Source organism: Mytilus trossulus, chromosome 3 (assembly GCF_036588685.1).
Source record: "Mytilus trossulus isolate FHL-02 chromosome 3, PNRI_Mtr1.1.1.hap1, whole genome shotgun sequence".
NCBI lineage: Eukaryota > Metazoa > Mollusca > Bivalvia > Mytilida > Mytilidae > Mytilus > Mytilus trossulus.
Window position 1 is genome coordinate 65,791,370 of NC_086375.1, and position 23,035 is coordinate 65,814,404.

At 31.1% G+C, this 23,035-nt stretch overlaps 1 protein-coding gene across 48 annotated transcripts in view; it reads left to right on the forward strand.

Annotated features, from left to right (window-relative positions):
* The first annotated feature begins 1,358 nt into the window (after positions 1-1,358).
* The window catches only part of LOC134712154 (uncharacterized), a 45,003-nt gene continuing 23,326 nt past the window's right edge, over positions 1,359-23,035 (forward strand). For 41 of the 48 annotated variants that reach the window (XM_063573358.1, XM_063573367.1, XM_063573357.1 and 38 more), the window contains exons 1-3: positions 1,359-1,591; positions 2,370-2,830; positions 21,771-21,908. In XM_063573358.1, the coding sequence (XP_063429428.1) occupies positions 2,380-2,830; positions 21,771-21,908 (589 nt within the window). In that variant the 5' untranslated portion in view covers positions 1,359-1,591; positions 2,370-2,379. Of the gene's footprint in view, positions 1,592-2,369; positions 2,831-10,661; positions 10,725-11,330; positions 11,663-20,570; positions 20,698-21,531; positions 21,909-23,035 lie in introns of those variants that run through there. The other 7 variants (XM_063573381.1, XM_063573393.1, XM_063573408.1 and 4 more) reach the window with 5 other exon arrangements.

Consider the following 23,035-nt stretch of genomic DNA (forward strand, 5'->3'; position numbering starts at 1 on the left):
ATATCAAATTCTAAACTAAATTGAATGAGAATATTAGTTCTTCAATCTTAAATTAGTGTAAGATATATCTTTTCCACCTACTGTATTTCTTCTTGATCACAATATTTCAAAAAATATTTATAGTAATATCAGAACTGCATGTATGTGGGTTTTTACCGTTCTTGGAAATAAATTTGACCTTCCAATGCCTTCAAATATCTGTTTTAAATACTTTTAAAAAGTAAAAAGAAAAAAAAAGAAAAAAAGAAAAATATAGAAAATTGCATATAAAATATCCCATTAATGCATACAGTCGTATAGCTTAAATGAAATTGTAGGCTCCCTTAATATAAATAATGAAAAATATCCAACATTACACTTTGTCTACTACTATTTGAGATAAAGCTTTGGAACTTTCAAATTTGAATGTTTTGTCAATGATGAAATAATTAATTTTAATGCAAAACATAATGACAAATCACAATCAATGAATGGCAAAAACTGCTTCATTCTTTTTTCTATCATGTAATGGTAGATACCATTATATTTACACGTCCGATAATTGAGGGTCCAGAACTAGTCTACCATGGTGTGATTTCCTAAATAATTACAATATTGTTTAGTCTGAGTTTCATTATGATTTTAAGGACACCAATGAAGTTTGGATTCAATCAAAAACTTATTAGGGAATCGAAACAACCGTAATAGATAATTTTTTTTATCCCATTTATGTTAATTAATCTGAGTTTTGTATAGCGACACAAAATATCTATCCCAAGCAAGCCCCCCTCCCTCGTATAGTAGGTGAAACTTTCGATCTTTTATTCGACATACAATGTATTTGTTAAAATCAGAACTAATTGAAATACGTAATAATTGTAATATTTGACTTTATTATTCAAGTTAAAAAAAAAAGGAAGTAAAATGTAATAAAGTAAAAGCTCGTACTCGTTAATTAACTCTTCGATTTCGAGAATGAAGGAGTTTAAAAAGTAAAATCACAAAAATTTTGATCTTAGGGGAAAATCAAATCGGAAAGTTCATAATCACATGGCAAAATCAAATAACAAAACACATCAAAAACGAATGGACAAGAACTGTCATATTCCTGACTTGGTAAAGGCATTTTCATTTTAAATAACTCCCATAATGAAACTAGATTTTATAAATTATTTCATTATTTGAAACTGGATAAAATTGAACTATCATTTACAATATCGTATTATTTCAATTTTGGTAAACACAGTACATATTGTTTTTTTTTAATTTATGTTTTGCTGTAAAGTATCGATAACAAAGAAAATGATACAACAGTCTACAAAAATAGACCATTACATGCTTTTGGTGATATTTGTTTCGTCAAACACTATGAAGTCAGCAATAAAGTTGTGAAATCTGCTAGTCTCCGTCATGTAATAAATGATATATGTGTTGTTTCTATTGTAAATATTGTATAATATACCCCATTTACTCTCCATGTTGACTGACGGTTATATGTCATAATAAATAATTGTCATACCAAATCTGTGAAACACTATATAAACCTAACGAAAAGTCTATTCTAGTGTCGGTGACCATTTCAAACATTTGAAGAAAACATCCTTCTACAACAGTAAGTTCATTCCTGTATATATATTTTTTTCACTGCTTTTACACTAATTTACATGTATATTAACTTACCTAATTCATTAATATGACATAATATTGTTACGTTTGTATAGAACACTGATTTTCTGATTTTAAGTCAAAATAATAAAAAAAAAAAATGCAACTGCCAATAGACCACTTTCGAGTTCATCCGTCACCGGCAAAAACTCGTCAATTATACACGCCTTTATGACGTCATTTACCAGATAGAGGGGCTCGCCTGTATCCCTGCACTATTTACGTTCATCAAGCGTCTTAGTGATCGTCTTTGTGCAGGATAAACTAGAAATAATGGTTGCTCTGTAGGTACTTACTGACATTTCCCTAATGACAGCAGTGTTAATTGTCAATTTTGAGAATTCAATTTGCCGAATCATTCGTACAATATAGAATTATAGTTTTCCAACCACTCGCTCAACATTGGAAGGAAGTGACGATGCCCCTAAACGCACAAATGACGATGATAAAGGCGCGTATAATTGACGAGTTTTTTCCGGTGACGGATGAACTCGAAAGTGGTCTATTGCATCTTTTATTTACACCTGACTGCCTGTTATGCTTCCGTAAAGAAAAAGGTTAACAAAAAAGAACGACGTACAGAATAATTTTCATGGTGGGTTCCTAATTACACTAAATATTACAATTTATATAAGAAGAAGTTCCTGGAATGCTTATTCTTATAGATCTTACTGGTATATCAATTTCAGTATAGATCCTTTCATTTTTGTTTTTACATTTGACAGACCATACACCATGCTGAGATTAGTTGCTCTTGCTCTCTGTGCCTCAATGGCTTTTGGATACGGATACAGCAGTGGATATGGACATGGAATTGAAATCCACGGGGGATACGGACAAAACTTTGGAGGATACGGTCATGGAGGTAATGGTGGATTCGGACAGAACTATGGAGGTCTCGACCAGGGTTATAATGGCGGATACGGATCAGACCTAGGATTTGGCGGATATGGTCATGGAAATATCGGATATGGAAATGACTTTGATTTCGAAGAAAGCTGGGGAAACGGATATGGTGAAGGACATGGGTTGATTAGTATTGGTAACGGATACGGTATTGGCGGAGGATACGGTGGACAAGGATACGGTATCGGAGGTGGACAAGGATTCGGTATTGGAGGGGGATATGGTATCGGAGGTGGACAAGGATACGGTATCGGAGGTGGACAAGGATACGGAATCGGAGGTGGACAAGGATACGGAATCGGAGGTGGACAAGGATTCGGAAACGGATTCGGTTCAGGACATGGTTTGGTCAGTATTGGAAAAGGATACGGAAAAGGACATGGTGTTGTCAGTATTGGAAAAGGAAAATATGGTAAATATCAGTTATTATTGTTTGATTTTAAATCATTTAACTAAAGTAATGTCAATGAAAATTGCAAGCATGCATTTTATTTTTTATTCTCATTAATATCATAATTAATTTTAACAAGTTACCTACCAATAACATTCACATTAGAATATTTAACCTTTTTAGTTTAATTTGGTCGTCATATTTTTTATATTTACAAGTTTCTGATTTTTATTTGTAGGTCAGTATTGAGGACAATCATATGAACCATTGTAACAGGAACAGTCCCAAAGTGCTACAAAATTCACAAGATCCTTATTAAAATAAAACTTAGAATTTTTTTAAAAACTTACTGCCTTCTATCTTGGTTCATTTACTGCCGTATTGTGCTTCTGTGTACTATAGCAGAATTCAAACTAATATTTATTCAGACATTTTTAGCAATATCAAACTTTTGCGATAAGAATGTCGTGGTGTAAAACAAATATGTTATACAATGTTATAAAAAAGAACATGTGGTATGATTGCCAATGAGACAACTGTCCACAAGAGACCAACATGACACCGACATTATAGGTCACCGTACGACCTTCAACACTGCCATAATTGTAGAATGGAATGCAGTTCATTTGGACATTTTCTTCGAAACAAGTTAAAAATAGGTAGTTTGAAAACGTATATTTTGGGAAAGTTTTATTGCCAAAGCGGTGACATATTGTATGTGGTTTCAGCCTTCACAAGAACTATCAGATCATATAGTCCTCTTCATAGCGCCTTAGTTAGATATGATAACTGAAAAAGATCAACATATAATATCATACCCTCACTTGAATATACAGAAAGTTGTTAAATCTTTTAGTAAGCACACGAATACACTTTAAAATAAGAGTTTTTCATAGAACCTATAGATTTTTATTTAATTTATAAAACTAGCTAGTATGAATAAAAAGAGACTTTTGGTAAAGATAAAAAAAAAAAAGGAAAATCAAATCGGAAATCCCTAATCACATGGCTAAATCAAATGACAAAACACATCAAAAACAAATGGACAACAACTTGCATATCCCTGACCATTGGTACAGGCTTTTTCAAATGTAGAAAATGGTTGATTAAACCAAAAACAATGAGTGCTTGAGAAAAATATGGTATTTTCGTAACTTGCTACGTTGATCCTGAAAAAAATCTTTACCTTACAAATACTTCTATACAACAACATTTTTCACTCTTCACACACTTCTTGATACATTTATTTATTTTCAAACGAAACAACGTGAAATGTGTTTAGGGTCTGCTTATTCAAACATCTTTGAAACTATCCTTTTTTTCAATCTACCTAGGGTTAAAACTTAAAAAAAACACGTTTTGCTACCATTTCAGATTTCAACAAACATGCGTTATATCTTTTCACTTGCAAATTAAAGGTGTCTGAAAAGGATCATGCACAACCATGGCGTGCAAATACGAAAAAAAGTTATGTTACCGAGTGGAGGCAAATGTCATCATAAGCCTACATGGAAGAATGCAATAAGCGATGAAAATTAACTTTGGCATCAATATTTCATTTTAACGTAGCCCTTAACCTTAATACATTGTCATGTAACCATCATTATTTTTTAGATAAAGATTATCGTATTATCGAAACGTTTGTAATAAAATTGAGAAAGGAACAACCCGACCTAGAGCAGACAACAGCCGAAGACCACCAATGGGTCTTCAATGTAGCGAGAAACTCCCGCACCCGTATACGTCTTTCAGCTGCACCCTTAAAAATATGTATACTAGTACAGTGATAATGGACGTCATAGTAAACTCCGAATTATACACTAGAAATTAAAATTAAAAATCATACAAGACTAACAACGGCTAGAGGCTCCTGACTTGGGACAGGCGGAGTTAAACGTGTTTATGAGATCTCAACCCTCCCCCTACAATGCCCTATACCTCTAGCCAATTTTGAAAAATTAACGCATAACAATACGCACATTAAAATTTAGTTCAAGAGAAGTCCGAGTCCGATGTCAGAAGATGTAACAAAAGAAAATAAATAAAATGACAATAATACATAAATAACAACAGACTACTAGCGTTAACTGACATGCCAGCTCCGGACCTCAACTAAACTGCATGATTGAAATATTATGTCTACATCATATGCATATTAGGCACAATCCCTCCCGTTAGGGGTTTAGTATTATACTATCATAAAATATATGAGAAGAACATAACCCAAGTCATGCCAACAACGTTTTTTTTTTTTTAAATAAATGTGTTTAGTTCCGATGCAAAGACCCTATAAGTGAATCAATATTAAAGCCAAAATATGCAATATTTAAAGACCTGACAACCGTATTGTAGCTGTATCCCTTCTTTATAAATGCATATTTGAAAACAAATACCCAGATGGTCAAGATACTCATATGGTCCGGCCCGTTAATAACCATTCGAGTATATACTTATATGGTCCGACCATACGCGTACTGTCGGATTATATGAGTATACGCATATGGTCATGGCCATACGCGTATGGTCCAAATACTCATATGGTCCGGAACAAATATAGTAAATTGTACATTCTTGATATTCTAGTTTTGGGGTTTCATGATTCTTGATGATTGTAAATCGAAAAAAAAAACAATGCGAAAGCACATGTTATAATTGTAAATGTGTTGTTTTTATATTCAAACATATTTTCCAAGCTCACCTATTTGAATCATAATTCCAGTTCCGTGAAAACTCACTTTTCCTTTCAAAAAACTGCACAAAACTAAACAAAGGAAGTGATAGTAACCAAAACGAAACGCATTAACACATACACATATGAAATACAGCCATTTTTTACAATCTTAATTTTAAAAGTTCAATTGGCTGCTTACATTATCCGATAGAACAAAAAGCTTATATATACCATATGAACCATATTTTCTTGGAAGCCTTAAGGGCTTTAGGGCGATCATTACCAGTAACGTAAATTTTTGGTCCTTATTTATAGTGTGGAAAACGATCTGCGGTTGGGATTCGAGACTACGATGGTACGTGCTTATGATTGTAAAATACAAGGGCAAAACAAACCAGTCTCTAGAAATAGCTTACAACATTTGAAGTCGTAAAAAGTCTAATTTTAGAGATTTGCTTTATTAATTGTTTTCTAAACATCCAGTAACAAATATATCATGCATATATAGAACAACATTAACAATAATCTAATAGATGCGTTCTGCAGAGTGAGTCAACGAGTGTGTGACAGGAATTTTAACTGCAACTGGGAAAACAGGGCATGCAAAACAGGGACATACATGTTGCCTTGCATTTGTCCTCTTTCGAATTCCTATGAATTGTTACGTCATATTTTCTCTGGTATGGTTGTCTTTTTTCAGAAAGCACTGATATTGTCCTCATTCGGAAGGAACGTGGTTGCATCAGATAGGTATGACTATATACATATAACCAGTAAACATTTTTGGTTTATTCAATACAAGGATAAAGAACTTTTAGATCCAAAATTAGTCACTAAAAAGATAAGGGCAGAAATTTTTGAATGCCACTTACAAAAAGGGGTATGTTTACTGAAAATGGGAAAAAAATATTGGAATACATATTAAATGAGGAGTGGTGTGATTTAAAATGAAACAACTACTCTATAAAGTTTAAATGGAGTTGGTTAAAGCAAAAACGACAACCGTACAGGCTTTTATGAGAAAAACCCTTAGTGTATAGTCGACTTTATTTAGGCCCCAACATAAAAAAAATATATATGAAACAATCGAGAATACTAACGGCCTAATTTAGAACAAAAATTTTAGGAACAACCAATATTACAGACTTGAACCAACGACAATCATTGAAACCCTGCAGGTGAAGCTCATCAGTGATTTTTGTTATCTTGGTGAGAAGAGTTTTATTCTCCCTACTCGAGACATTGGATTTAACGTATCCATTTTGAAAGGACTTGTCTGAATGTACAATACGAACATTTCAAATAGCCAAACGTCCCCCCCCCACATGTTTTTTTTTTGTACCGGATGTGATATATATTTCTAGGTGATCCCAGTTAAGGATGTATTCTTCTGACATTTCAGTCTCGTTCAGTCTCGTTGAAATCTCGTTCTGGAATTATGTCTAAAACATGTGATACAAGTGGAAAATATGAATGAATTTAAAAAATGTTATAATCAAACTCAACTCTGTGAAAAAATTGGGTATTTCCATTGAGTAGTTTTTGAGTAATACATTTTACAAATTTTATTACCAATCAAGTCAGTCTTTTTAGCCAAAATTTCGAGAAAATGGGTGAGGGATACAAAAAGTTATTTTACCAGAAACATGTGCATCCCACATCCCTTTTTTCTTTTCAAATTTCTTAGATATGTATGTTTTCAATCATTTATAACAAAGAAGTTGAAAAAATATGCAATTTGTACTTATAACGGAGAAAAATCACAAATTTACAAAATTGACAACATGGTAAATTTGACATAAAAAAGCATCAAAATATGATAAAACTTTCTTATATTAACACTTACCTATAGTTTTTGTAATTCAAATTCATTCAGATTGGTCCCCTTCATCTTTATTGAAAGTATGACAAAAAGTTTAATTGTGGAAATGTGATATTTTTCATGATTATAGCCCAAAAATAGGTAAAAACTGATGAAAAATTGGAAAATCATCAAAATTGGGTACTTTCAAAGGGCCGTAGCAAAAAAAGAAGTGCACCACCATATGATTTTTTCTTCGCCAATTATTTTTTTACAGTCATATGAACCCAAAAAACAGGTTTAGAAAAAAAGTTTAATTCTAGAAATTTTTGGCTCCTCATTATTGTAGTCGTGGGAGACCTATGTTTGCGCGGATTTTAGAATGAAATTTGCGCCGATAAATGGTACATGTATTTTGATTGCGCAAATTTACCTGTAGTTAACCTGACATTTTTTTGCCTGTAATTTGTTTTTTTTCTATTTTGAACATAAATTGGCAATCATACCACATCTTGTTATTCATAAATTAATAAACATTTATAAGAAAGTCTTTATTTATTTATATAAACATTAAAAAGTACTACAATTATGTAAAAGAAAAGTTGTAAATAAAATACAGCGACTATCCCCTTCTTCCAGGTAAGGATCCGAATTTAATATTTAAATGTATGAGGTTCCGCGAAAACTATACACAGTGTCGGACAACACAGAAAGTTTTCTCTTGGCTATTTACAGGTTAAAACGTTCTATATACTCTAAGAATTATGTACAGGATGTTACTGTCTAAATTTTAGCAGAGCATGCCTTCAGTGTAGCTCTGAATTCTTGAACTGTGTCAGGTGATGTCGCTGAAGTTGGCTGTTTGTTCCAGTCTCTGATGGAGTTTGGTAAAAAAAACGATCGGCCGGAGGTGTCTGTTGTAGGCTTGTAGCCCTTCTTGGTAGAAGCATTTTTTACCTCTGGTCCGGCTATCGTTTGGCGTCAGATATTGAAAAAGTATATAGACATGATTAAAATGCAGAATACATGCAGGAAATATACGGGAATCATCTATAATAATAGACCAGTCTTTGACTGGTACTTGTAAAAATTGTTTTCCTTTATTTGACTCAGAGATAATTAAGTCCATCTTGTTAGTGGACTTTCAAACTTGTATATGGGTGCACAATTGGTCAGAACAGCTGAATCATTAACATGCGTATGTAAAAGAGGGACGAACGATACCAGAGGGACAGTCAAACTCATTAATCTAAAATAAACCGACAATGCCATGGCTAAAAATGAATAAGACAAACAAACAATAGTACACTTGACACAACATAGAAAACTAAAGAATAAGTAACACGAACCCCACCAAAAACTAGGGTGATCTCAGGTGCTCCGGAAGGGTAAGCAGATCCTGCTCCACATGTGGCACCCATCGTGTTGCTCATGTTATAAAAAAATCCGGTAAATAGTATAATTCGGTAGTCCCTAAAATAAGATATGTTGTTTTATTATCTTATAAGCATAACCTGTTTGACTCGATCTTTGATAAATTAATAACTTTTTTTATTCTTTCACTCTTTCTTTAATATATTGATTTTGAGTTATATGTGAGTAAAATGTAGAGCAGTCAAATGGTTGCAACAATCTTCACTCTATACTATTGAATGTATGTGGTACCTTTGGTCTCTCTTTATACTTCTGTGTTTTTTTTAAATTTTTAAACCAACTAATGTAACTGCAAAATTTAAAATCTAAATTTTCTGGGTGTTCTTCTTAACACTGTTTTGCAACCTAACAAGAAATTTGGCATGTCTAGTCAAACGAGTAACAATATAACATACATGTATTAAACAAATTTACTAGTATTTACTGTAGTTAAGAATGACTTTGAAAAAATGTCATTGCTTATATCATGCTAAAAATAAATTATAGAAAATAGAAGGGCAGCGAGAAAAAATATTTATATATATATAATATATTTCAATGAATCGTGTTGAGTTAAATGTTTTTGGTGTCTGACATTAGAAAATTTGTAAATGTATTTTCCAGATTCCAAGGTAAATTTGTTTGTCATAAGCACACTCCCTCCCCCACCCCAAACTATTTGATTTTTTTTTTTATCCTACATCGATCTTTGGATGTCGTCCCTTATACTAGTAATATCTAACGAGACAATTTTCCATCGCAAGTCAAAAGAAATGAAGATGAAGTTACGCAATTAAAGGTAATCGCACGGCACTTAACAATGGGATGAAACCCATACCATATAGTCGATTAAATAAGGTCCCGATATGAAAAACATATACGACAAACATGAACCAATGACAACTACAGGCTCCTGACTTTGGACAAACATGAACCAATGACAACTACAGGCTCCTGACTTTGGACAAACACGAACAGAATAAGGCAGGAATATTACATGTATCACCCGGAAACCGATCGAAAACAAATTCTGAATGAAATAAATTAAAAAAATGAAAATTAGACAATTTCGAATAGGAAACGACAAGATATTAATTTGATGTTGCCTTAAGTTGAACTAAAATCATTGCACATGTTGTATATATTGGTATCGGTCGGACTTCATACAATTTACTTTCTCCATACTTATTATGATATAGGAGACAGATTTTTGCTTGAAATTAGAATTACAAATATCAGAGAAACACTTTTTGTAACATATTCATCTACCTACATTAATGAATGAAAACAACGAATAGGTGTTACTGGGGTTAATAAATGGCCGATATCCAAGTTATAACGGGAAATATATTAAACTTGTGAATGGCTAACGGCTTACAAAAGTTTTTGCTGAACCTGTCGTCTAATGACAAATATGTGAAGCAAATTTAAGATGAGAGAGACGTTGTGAAGGCACAAAACGAAGAAATAAGATTTCTTAGAATACTGCAAAAGATATATATTCATTGCAATAATTTAAACATTTTGAAAGTTGCTGGATAGTAATAACAATACGCCGAAGTTTGTTTTCATCTATTGTATTTAAAACAAAAGTAATTAATCAGTCTACAAAATCAAACCAATATATTGTGCTGATCATAGTGTTCTTTTGGTCAAACAATGTGTATTCAGCAATAACTGTGTGAAATCTGCTAGTCTCCGTGATGTAATAAGTAATATATCTATTGTTTCTTTGTTAATGTTGCATAATAAACCCCATTTACGGCTACATTTAATGCTATATGTCATAATAAATAACTGTCCTTCAGAAGTTGTCAAATACTATATATACCTCACGAACGGTCTACTCTGGAGTCTTTTAAAAAATATTTGAAGAAAATCTAAAAAAAAAACCAACAGTAAGTATAAAACAAAACACAGTTTCAGATATCAACAAAATAGAGGGGCACCATTAATTCAGGTTTTATTTCCCTTTTTATTTAATCGAATATATAATTATGAGTTATCTCCTATTTTAATTGTGCATTAGAATTTCTCTCCATGGCTGTAAAATAATTGTTTTACCCTTCAAATGTCGCGCCTTCCTCACAAAAAAAATCCACAGTATTGTGTGTTTATTGGAACATGCTTTACAAAATTACAAGACAATTAATCAATTTCGATATATGTGCACATAAATAATAATTTGAGAAATTTACAGTCTTTCATAGTCTTTTATCTTTTTTAATAATTACACCACAAATTGACAATTTTTACTTTCATGGCACCTTTACAACTGAAAATACAATAGCAAAAAAAAAGATAAGACATTACGGATAAAACAAAACAACATACCACTACTATAATTATTGAAATTGATTTAAAACTTGATTTAAAACTTAAGAAATTTCTATGGTTCTAGTTAAAATATTTCTGATATCATTCCAATAAACAATTGCATGTATTTTGTTTAGAAAGACGGTTAAGTATATCAAACCTTTAACCTTTATTTTTACATTTGACAGACCATTCACCATGCTGCGATTAGTTGCTCTTGCTCTCTGTGCCTCAATGGCTTTTGGATACGGATACAGCAGCGGATATGGACATGGACTTGAAATCCACGGGGGATACGGACAGAACTTTGGAGGATACGGTCATGGAGGTAATAGTGGGTTCGGACAGAACTATGGAGGTCTCGACCAGGGTTATAATGGCGGATACGGATCAGATCTTGGATTTGGCGGATATGGTCATGGAAATATCGGATATGGAAAAGATTACGATATCGAAGAAAGCTGGGAAAACGGATACGGTTTTGGCGGAGGATACGGTGGACAAGGATACGGTATCGGAGGTGGACAAGGGTACGGTATTGGCGGAGGATATGGAAATGGATACGATGAAGGACATGGTTTGATCAGTATTGGACAAGGATATGGTATTGGAGGTGGACAAGGGTACGGAAACGGATTCGGTTCAGGACATGGTTTGATCAGTATCGGACAAGGATACGGTATCGGAGGTGAACAAGGATACGGAAACGGATTCGGTTCAGGACATGGTTTGATCAGTATTGGAAACGAATACGGTATTGGAGGAGGCGATAGCATCAGTGACAAAAAAGAAAAATATGGTAAGTTTCGGTATTATATAATTTTGATATTTTAATAAAGTCGAAAACCATTTAGAGGAAAAAATGCAAATTTATCACTTTTATGGTCCACTTGGTATCTTCTCCATTTCATCAAAAATCCATTACTAACGTCTCTATTTATTAAACCTAGACCATCTGCATGAGTTTTCCTTTATCTTTGTTTTTTACTAAACCATTTACATTATAACATTTTCCTTTGTAGGTCTCTATTGAAGGGAGTCATCCATCCCAGTTTCATAAGCAATTCCAAAGTGCTACAAATTACAGAACCAGAAGAACTGCCGTAAGGTCAAACCTTATTGCAAATCTGATTAAATTATAATAAAAACTATTTATTGAACTCTTTTTATAGTCTTTCCTAAAGTTTTATCAATTGTATGGTCAACTGTCTGTTGCTGAACATGTTTTCGAAACTGTATGTTGACCTTGAGATGTCGTGTTATTGGTTAGACACTGTATGTTGACCTTGAGATGTCGTGTTATTGGTTAGACACTGTATGTTGACCTTGAGATGTCGTGTTATTGGTTAGACACTGTATGTTGACCTTGAGATGTCGTGTATTGGTTAGACACTGTATGTTGACCTTGAGATGTCGTGTTATTGGTTAGACACTGTATGTTGACCTTGAGATGTCGTTTTATTGGTTATTTGTGTTATTGGAATTGCTGTCTTATTGATAGAATTGAGAATGGAAATGGGGTATGTGTGAAAGAGACAACAACCCGACCATAGAGCAGACATGATGTTCAAAATGTATGTTTTGTGTACAAGTTTTAATGCTTACAAATTATCAGTGTTTTGTGAACCGCTTAACACAAATGAACACCGTCTTTTGTTTCGTATACTAAAAGTATTTCTATCACATTTCTACAACTACATGATACAGTCTGATACTGAGAATTGATACACAGATATAATAAGAACACAACTTTTTTTTTTAAGGATATGACTTGGGTATGAGGATAAAAATTAAATTAGAATTTAAACCATTCATGTATCATTACTTCTAGTTTGAGGATAAACAAAATAGCACTACATCTTAGGTTGAAGTATATACATTTGCATTTAAGACATTCAGCTGATACACTTTACAAGGTAAACTAATATCACCTCGCAAAAGAAGGTATGTGTAAAAAAACTTAAAACTTGTACAAAAACCCTGTAAAAATTTATACAAACTTATTTCTTGTACACAACATAAACACCGCATCTTTTCTTATTTAAGTTATGTCCTATCCGACAAATAAGTCATGAATAGAAAGCAATAAACCCTCAAACTCGTACCGATTAAAATCTTGAATTTACTTATTAACCTTGATCATGCTTGACCGAGTACAAGGGTGTCCTATCATAGAGAATGTAAGTTAGCCTGTAGAATAAATATCAATTCCGGAGTCAAAGATCTTCTTATAAAAAAAAACATGCATCTAAGACTACGTTACCAATCAGTACACATCAAAAATCCAATGGATTTAGTGTAAAAACGTTTGAAAAAAATTGTTAGAAAAATTGCCAGAAAACAGTCGTCAATTCTTTAACTTGATTAACTATAAGATTGGAAACTATATAAAAAATATAATTTTAATTACATGAAAGGTGTCAATAGATCTAAAAAGACTGGAGAGCAAATTATTAAACTTGGGACTTCCTGAAATCTTTCAACAACGAGTGGTGTTGGGGTAACACACTTGCTAATTCAGTAAACTGTTCTTTCTTCTAGTCTGATTATTTCAATTACCTGCTCTCATATACACTGCTGATTTCAATTACTCTTAATATTGAGACAACCTGATCTATTAGAAGTATTATAGTTTCTGGTTATGTTTTAGCAAAAGCATCAACCAACAGTTGTAACTAATTTATGTAACTTTATGTAGTTGCGAATTCCAAATCATATTTCGTTTTCTATATCCCGAACTAAGTAAGTAATCAGCAAGCTGTAGCTCTTGACTTTTTGCATGTCTGTGTTTCGGGAAAGTAAGATATTCGTGATAATGTGATTTGTAACACTGTATGGTAGTTTTTGGTAATTTCTGTTATCCTCTTTTGGTGTATTAAAAAATGCAGCTAGCTTCCATCAGTTGTTCCGATTCTGATTGGATAAAAGGATTAGGCCTATTAAAACTCCTTTTGGCCCATAAATATAGCAATTTTACTTAATTGTTTAAGAAATAATTGATGCAAGCTATACTTTATTGTAGTTTTAACATGGGTAGGCATTATATTCGTGATTATTTTTGCCCGAGTGCTGTTAAAACGACAAGAAAGTATAATAGCTTGCATCAATTATTTCGATTCTGAATTGGACGATTAAGGTAAATTCTATGTCCGATAAGTATACGTGTAAAAGTGTTTGTGTATGCTCTTCCACCAACTTCCCATTTTTGTTTGTAAAAAAGCAAATGGCTTGCACTGTGATTTTTCAGAGGTAGGAGTTTGAACAGCCAGCATAAACGGTTGTCGTATCTAGGTCAAATATGTCAATTTTGGAATGCAACATACAGTCATAATAAATGAATTAGTAACATCATGTGCACCATTTGAGAGTTTGAAAGTGTTTTAGAGTTAAGGAAATATATTAAGTGCATGATAATTTGATGAAATTCATTATTTTGAAGAAGAAAATATACGCATGTGGAAACAAATTTTATTGGATTTAGAGCATGGAATTGTTCACAGAGCGAAAGAAGCATGTCATATAAGAATAAAATGTAAACTTTCAGCTATTCATTGGAAAGAAGAACACTTCTGTTTTTGGTAATACAATGCACATGTATCGGATACTTGCATCATTAAGTCATGCAAAATTACTAAAATCTTACAATTTTTGTTCTAACGTTAAGACAGTTTCCGTCTCAATTAGAAGTGGCCGCATCACTTTTATTTTTGACAAAAAAAAAAAAAAAACCCATCTGAATAGTGACATTGTATGGCATATTTGATATATTTTTCATATTTACGCTTGAATATGGGCATTTTAATGACTAAATCAGATCAAATTTTTCACTTCAACCAATTTAATCTACTGAAGAAGACACTGTAGTGTTTTAAAAAGTGCCGGAAATCTTTCATCTTTGATCTGAAATTTTAGACCAAATTGGCCCTTATCGGACCTACTCTTTTAGAACATGAATAAACGAAAAATTTTGAAATTAAACATCAATTAAACAACAATATTAGAATTGGTGTTGTTTTCATAAAAAAAAAGTTGTAAGAAACAAACCACTTGTCAAAGATACCATGCTTTTAAAATTTAGTACATTAGACGCGACATTTCTTGATGTAAATCAACACTTAAAACAGACTTTAACTTTATCTGTGACCTCTTTTATTCCAAACTTGATGGGATCAACATATTCGCGAAACAATGAATAATTCAGTAATAGTACATCAGCTTTATATATCTGTGAATTATTAAATCCCAAAACGATGCTAACATTCGAAAAACTATTACTTTCTTCCATCAAGCTTATAATATCATGGCCTCAGTAAGATTTGGGTTATATTTTGTAGTTTTATAAATTTCTTTTCGTTATAAGGCTTAACGAATACCGTTATGCGTAGTAATTTGCACGTGTGGATTCACGCGTGCATAATTAAATCATTCGACGGTTTGCATTCAATCAGTCTACACGTTTAATTCAATTGCTGTTAATGTCTGTTTGTTTAAAAAAACCAGACAATTGTTGTTCTATAGGTACTGTCGTTCACGCGTATAGTAAGATAACTTTTATAGAATTGTACAATTCAATAGATGCACATGTATACTGTCCAAAGTTACAGTATTTAATCAATTTTCTCTTTTCATTCATTTACATGTAGTTGTGAATTGTTTCTAATTTTTTTAGTTGTATTTTGTAGATTGCTCAGTCTGTTGATCATAATTCTAGTGGCGTTTTGGCGTAGCACCTGCCATTCTAAAAAAATGTTCTTCACATGTTGTTATTATGTTCCGAATGTATTATTAAATGACTGGATGCTTCACCTACATCCAATAGTATATTTGTGTTTTGTGTTATTAAGCCTTGTATAGAAAAATGCTTTATGTTCGGATGAACTCGTGAAAAAGAACATAACTATATTTAATTGTCTTTAACTCAAGACATAATTTCTTTGGCATTCTTTTTTTTATTTGAGCGCCAACGACAAGTACCACAGATAATCATATATTTTGCATGAGTTCATCCCAACAATGTTATATCTATTTAACTTGTCGTAGCGAAATTTTGATATATATCAGTGAGTGTTGAGCCTCTTCTTCTGTGACCTAGCACAATTTGAAAGAATAATTAAGCTTTCGTTAGTTGAGTAATTCATTTCATTGTAAGCTTTGTTTGGCTTGTAACACGATAGTGCTGTACAGATAAGTTATTTTGTAGATCAGCTGTTTTGTGTTTGACCTGGATAAGAAGGACATTTTAAAATGAAATGTATCTCATCTTCAATGGCAATTTTAAAAAAACCTACATAGCCTAATACTTCTTGGAATTGCAGAATAGCGACCACATTCTATAGTTAAATCATGACGACTAAGTCCTATTTTGGTTATACATGTCTTATAAATAACTGGTATTGGTTTACATACATATTAATGTTTCTTAGAATATGATCATTAAGATAATAAATTTATGTAGTAAAAACTTCTTAGAATATGATCATTAAGAAAAATAAAAAGATGTGGTATGAACATTTCTTAGAGTATGATCATTAAGAAAAATAAAAAGATGTGGTATGAACATTTCTTAGAATATGATCATTAATAAAATAAAAAGATGTGGTATGAACATTTCTTAGAGTATGATCATTTATAAAATAAAAAGATGTGGTATGAACATTTCTTAGAATATGATCATTTATAAAATAAAAAGATGTGGTATGAACATTTCTTAGAATATGATCATTAAGAAAATAAAAAGATGTGGTATGAACATTTCTTAGAATATGATCATTTATAAAATAAAAAGATGTGGTATGAACATTACTTAGAATATGAACATTTATAAAATAAAAAGATGTGGTATGAACATTTCTTAGAATATAATCATTTATAAAATAAAAAGATGTGGTATGAACATTTCTTAGAATATGAACATTTATAAAATAAAAAGATGTGGTATGAACATTTCTTAGAATATGAACATTTATAAAATAAAAAGATGTGGTATGAACATTTCTTAGAATATGATCATTTATAAAATAAAAAGATGTGGTATGAACATTTCTTAGAATATGATCATTAAGAAAATAAAAAGATGTGGTATGAACATTTCTTAGAATATGATCATTTATAAAATAAAAAGATGTGGTATGAACATTTCTTAGAATATGATCATTTATAAAATAAAAAGATGTGGTATGAACATTTCTTAGAATATGATCATTAAGAAAATAAAAAGATGTAGTTTGAACATTTTTTTAGAATATAATCATTTAGAAAATAAAAAGATGTGGTATGAACATTTCTTAGAATATGAACATTTATAAAATAAAAAGATGTGGTATGAACATTTCTTAGAATATGAACATTTATAAAATAAAAAGATGTGGTATGAACATTTCTTAGAATATGATCATTTATAAAATAAAAAGATGTGGTATGAACATTTCTTAGAATATGATCATTAAGAAAATAAAAAGATGTGGTATGAACATTTCTTAGAATATGATCATTTATAAAATAAAAAGATGTGGTATGAACATTTCTTAGAATATGATCATTGAGAAAATAAAAACAGTCGTGGTATGAACATTTCTTAAAATATGATCATTGAGAAAATAAAAAAAGTCGTGGTATGAACATTTCTTAGAATATGATCATTTATAAAATAAAAAGATGTGGTATGAACATTTCTTAGAATATGATCATTTATAAAATAAAAAGATGTGGTATGAACATTTCTTAGAACATGATCATTTAGAAAATAAAAAGATGTGGTATGAACATTTCTTAGAATATGAACATTTATAAAATAAAAAGATGTGGTATGAACATTTCTTAGAATATGATCATTTATAAAATAAAAAGATGTGGTATGAACATTTCTTAGAATATGATCATTAAGAAAATAAAAAGATGTGGTATGAACATTTCTTAGAATATGATCATTTATAAAATAAAAAGATGTGGTATGAACATTTCTTAGAATATGATCATTGAGAAAATAAAAACAGTCGTGGTATGAACATTTCTTAAAATATGATCATTGAGAAAATAAAAAAAGTCGTGGTATGAACATTTCTTAGAATATGATCATTTATAAAATAAAAAGATGTGGTATGAACATTTCTTAGAATATGATCATTTATAAAATAAAAAGATGTGGTATGAACATTTCTTAGAATATGATCATTTATAAAATAAAAAGATGTGGTATGAACATTACTTAGAATATGATCATTTATAAAAAAAAAAGATGTAGTTTGAACATTTTTTTAGAATATAATCATTTAGAAAATAAAACGATGTGGTATGAACGTTTCTTAGAATATGATCATTTAGACAATAAAAAGATGTGGTATAAATGTTTTTTTTTAGAATATTATCATTTAGAAAATAAAAAGATGTGTTATAAATGTTTTTTAGAATATGATCATTTAGAAAATAAAAAGAGGTGGTTCGAACGTTTCTTAGAATATGAACATAACGAAAATAAAATTTAAAAGATGTGGTATAAATATTTATTAGAATATGATCATTAAGAAAAAAAAAGTCGTGGTATGAACGTTTCTTGGAATATGATCATTTAGAAAATAAAAAGATGTGGTATGAACGTTTTTTAGAATATGATCATTTATAAAATAAAAAGATGTGGTATGAACATTTCTTAGAATATGATCATTTATAAAATAAAAAGATGTGGTATGAACATTTCTTAGAATATGATCATTTATAAAATAAAAAGATGTGGTATGCACATTTCTTAGAATATGATCATTGAGAAAATAAAAAAAGTCGTGGTATGAACATTTCTTAAAATATGATCATTGAGAAAATAAAAAAAGTCGTGGTATGAACATTTCTTCGAATATGATCATTTATAAAATAAAAAGATGTGGTATGAACATTTCTTAGAATATGATCATTTATAAAATAAAAAGATGTGGTATGAACATTTCTTAGAATATGATCATTTATAAAATAAAAAGATGTGGTATGAACATTTCTTAGAATATGATCATTAAGAAAATAAAAAGATGTGGTATGAACAGTTCTTAAAATATAATCATTGAGAAAATAAAAAAAGTCGTGGTATGAACATTTCTTAGAATATGATCATCTAGAAAATAAAAAAAAATGGTATGAGCGTTTCTTAGAATATGATCACTAGTTAAAAAAAAAGATGTGGTACAAATGTTTCTAAAAATATAAATTTAGAAAATAAAAAGATATGGTATGAACGTTTCTTACAATATGATCATTGAGAAAATAAAAAAGTCGTGGTATGAACATTTCTAAGTATATGTTCAGTAATAAAATAAAAAGAAGTGGTCTGGATGTTTCTTAGAATATGATCATTAATAAAATTAATAAAATAAAAAGATGCGGTATGATTTTTTTTTAGAATATAATCATTAAGAAAATAAAAAAGATGGGGTATGATATTTCTTAGAATATGATCATTAAAATAAAAGAAGATGTGGTATGAACGTTTGTTCGAATATGATCTTTAAGAAAATAAAAAGTCGTGGTATGAACATTTCTTAGAATATGATCATTAAGAAAATAAAAAAGATGTGGTATATATGTTTTTAAGAATATGATAATTAGGAAAATAAAAAGTCGTGGTATGAACATTTCTTAGAATATGATTATTAAGAAAATAAAAAGAATTGGCATGAATGTTTCTTAGAATATGATCATTAAGAAAATAAAAAGATATGGTATGAACATTTCTTAGAATATGATCATTAAGAAAATAAAAAAGAAGTGGCATGAATGTTTCTAAGAATATGATCATTAAGAAAACAAAAAGTCGTGGTATGAACATTCCTTAGAAAATGATCATTAGTAAAATGAAAAAGATGTGGTATGAACGCTTCTCAAATATGATCATTAAGAAAATAAAAAGTCGTGGTATGAACGTTTCTTTGAATATGATCTGTAAGATAATAAAAAGTCGTGGTATGAACATTTCTTAGAATTCAGTTATCGTTAAGAAAATTAAAAGATGTGGTATAAATGTTTATTAGAATATGATCATTAAGAAAATAAAACGATATGGTATGAACATTTCTAAGAATATGATCATTAAGAAAATAAAAAAAGATGTGGTATAAATGTTTTTAAGAATATGATCATTAGGAAAATTAAAAGATGATATGAACGTTTCTTAGAATATGATCATTAAGAAAATAAAAATATGAGGTATTATATTTCTTGGAATATGATCATTAAGTAAATGAAAAATATGTGGTATGACCATATCTCGAGACCAAAGGACGAGGGTTCAAAAGCTTAATCATTATTCAATTACATATATCTCTTTAGTGTTTCTTTTGTCATGACAAATATTATGTTGTAGTCAGCAATAGTCTGACCCCCGTTTGTAATGTTTATGTAAACGATGATGTATGGGTGCAATTGTTGTACCAGTATTACATAATTGACAACCCTTGTTGTCCACCTTGATGACTACATGAAATATAGTTAATGCATCAATGGATGTAGAAAGTAATGGGTATATAACCCTGGCGAAAACCTTCATTGGGCAGTACATCTCAACTCTCCACCAAAGTAAGTACACTGTATTAATAAGGTTTTAAAGTTATTAATATGGTCAAGTTATAACAAATATTAAGAATAAGACAATAATGTATCCTGTTTTTCATCAAGTACTAGAAAATTCGCAAATTAGAAACGAAACTATTCTATTTTAGAATGTAAATTATTTCATTTAATTATGTTGCTCTTATAAAGGTTATACGATAAAACCATAATTCTAAAATAAGAAATGTACACGACTTCAACCAAAAATGATAAGTTTAAAATTTCCTACAAAGACCGATAGTGTTTAGTTATTTTTGGCATTTAGCGATCATTCAGTATTTCCATATTATACTCGTAGCACTGACTCACTCCTTTTATTATACAATTTAACAACGAATATAAAAAAAATTATGTATATCATAAATAAACGATGTCCGACCAGCCACTGATTATCTTCATACTGTAGCAGAAGATAAATCAAGAATCCGCAATATTGCAAACTGATTTACATAAGGAATCGCTAAAATTGGAATGAATGATTGTATTTTTAATCTGAGTTTTAGTCAATTGAAAACATATTCATATTCAATTTGTCAAACTAAAAAATGCAACGAATGTAAGCAAGTAACAAATAGTGAAAAGTAAACAAAGAGTATAACACATGTGACGGTATATTATTATTGTCCACTCACCTAAAAGAAAATTATATGCAAAACTGGATAAGAAATAAAATGTAAACATATAAAAATGAGAACAAAAAGAAAAAAAGCAATAACAAATTTGGTATAAGGAAAGACGTCCAACGCCCACCATAAACAATCAAAGAAACACATAGTAACATTTGTCTATTTATATTTTCAGAACAATCACCATGCTAAGATTAGTCGCTCTTGCTCTTTGTGCCTCAATGGCTTTCGGTTTCGGATACGGAGGTGGATATGGCGGTGGATTCGGCGGCGGATATGGTGGTGGATTCGACGGTGGATATGGTGGTGGATTCGGTGGTGGATATGGCGGCGGTATCCAAATCGGTGGATACGGTATCGGAGGTGGTCAAGGATGGGGAAAAGGATACGGTGGACAAGGATACGGTATCGGAGGTGGACAAGGATTCGGAAAAGGATACGGTGGACAAGGATACGGTATCGGAGGTGGATACGGAATCGGAGGTGGACAAGGATTCGGAAAAGGATACGGTGGACAAGGATACGGTATTGGAGGTGGATACGGAATCGGAGGTGGATTCGGGCAGGGTATTGGAGGTGGATACGGTAAAGGATACGGTGGTATCAGCGGTGGTATCAGCATTGGAAAAGGAAAATATGGTTAGTATGCGTTGCATAGATATAAGTAGATGTGATATTTATAAAAGTAAATCATTAACGGTCAATGTACAGTCTTCAACACGCGGCCTTGGCTCAATACGAACAGCAAGCTAAAAAAGGACCCCAAAAATGACTAGTGTTTAACCATGTACACCTGAATCAACCATTAGGTTGCATGATTACACTCAAGACTTCAACGATTGAAATTTTATTTCATTTACTTAAGAGAGACACACCAGTTATGGGATAAGTAGTTTTTGCAAACGAGCCTGTAAAAATATATATCAAATATATCTATTAAATGGCTTACATAGCACATTGTTGCATTTTCTTTATCGTGGCATTTGACAGAAAATGAAAGAATATATAAAAATAATAAAATCCGACGTAACTTTCATGTATTTTATACTACATAATTATTTACTTCTATTATTTCTATTTCAGCTCAATATTGAGGAATCCTGTATTCAGAACCTATTCAAAGTGCCAATAAAAATATATGACTCATAATACTTGAATCATAAATAAATCATCCGAAACCTATGTTATCTTGTATTTTTCCAACAATAAGTTATTGCAACAATATGTAAAAGTTACACTTGACTGTTTCAATTTTCACTGTGTGTCCGCGAATCGTAAACCAATTTTTACTGTCAATAGACTATGGCAGTAAGTTAGGCTGATGAGAAACTTGACTCATTCAAATGTATGTCTTAATGTTCAAGTAAAGTAAATAAAAACCCTATCATTTGATCGTAGGAAAAAATCATTTTACACAAATATACAAGGAGAAGATGTGGTATGATTGCCAATGAGACAACTCTCCATAAGAGGGAAAATGGCACAGAAATTAACGGTTATAGGTCTCCGTACGACCTTCAACAATGAACAAACCCGATACTGGCACATAGATAGCTATAAATAGCCCCGAAATCGGCTGTATTAATGTAAAAAAGATAGAGCGAAAAACAAATACGTAACACAGCAACCAACGACAAACACTGAATTACACGCTCCTGACTTGAGACAGACACAGACTG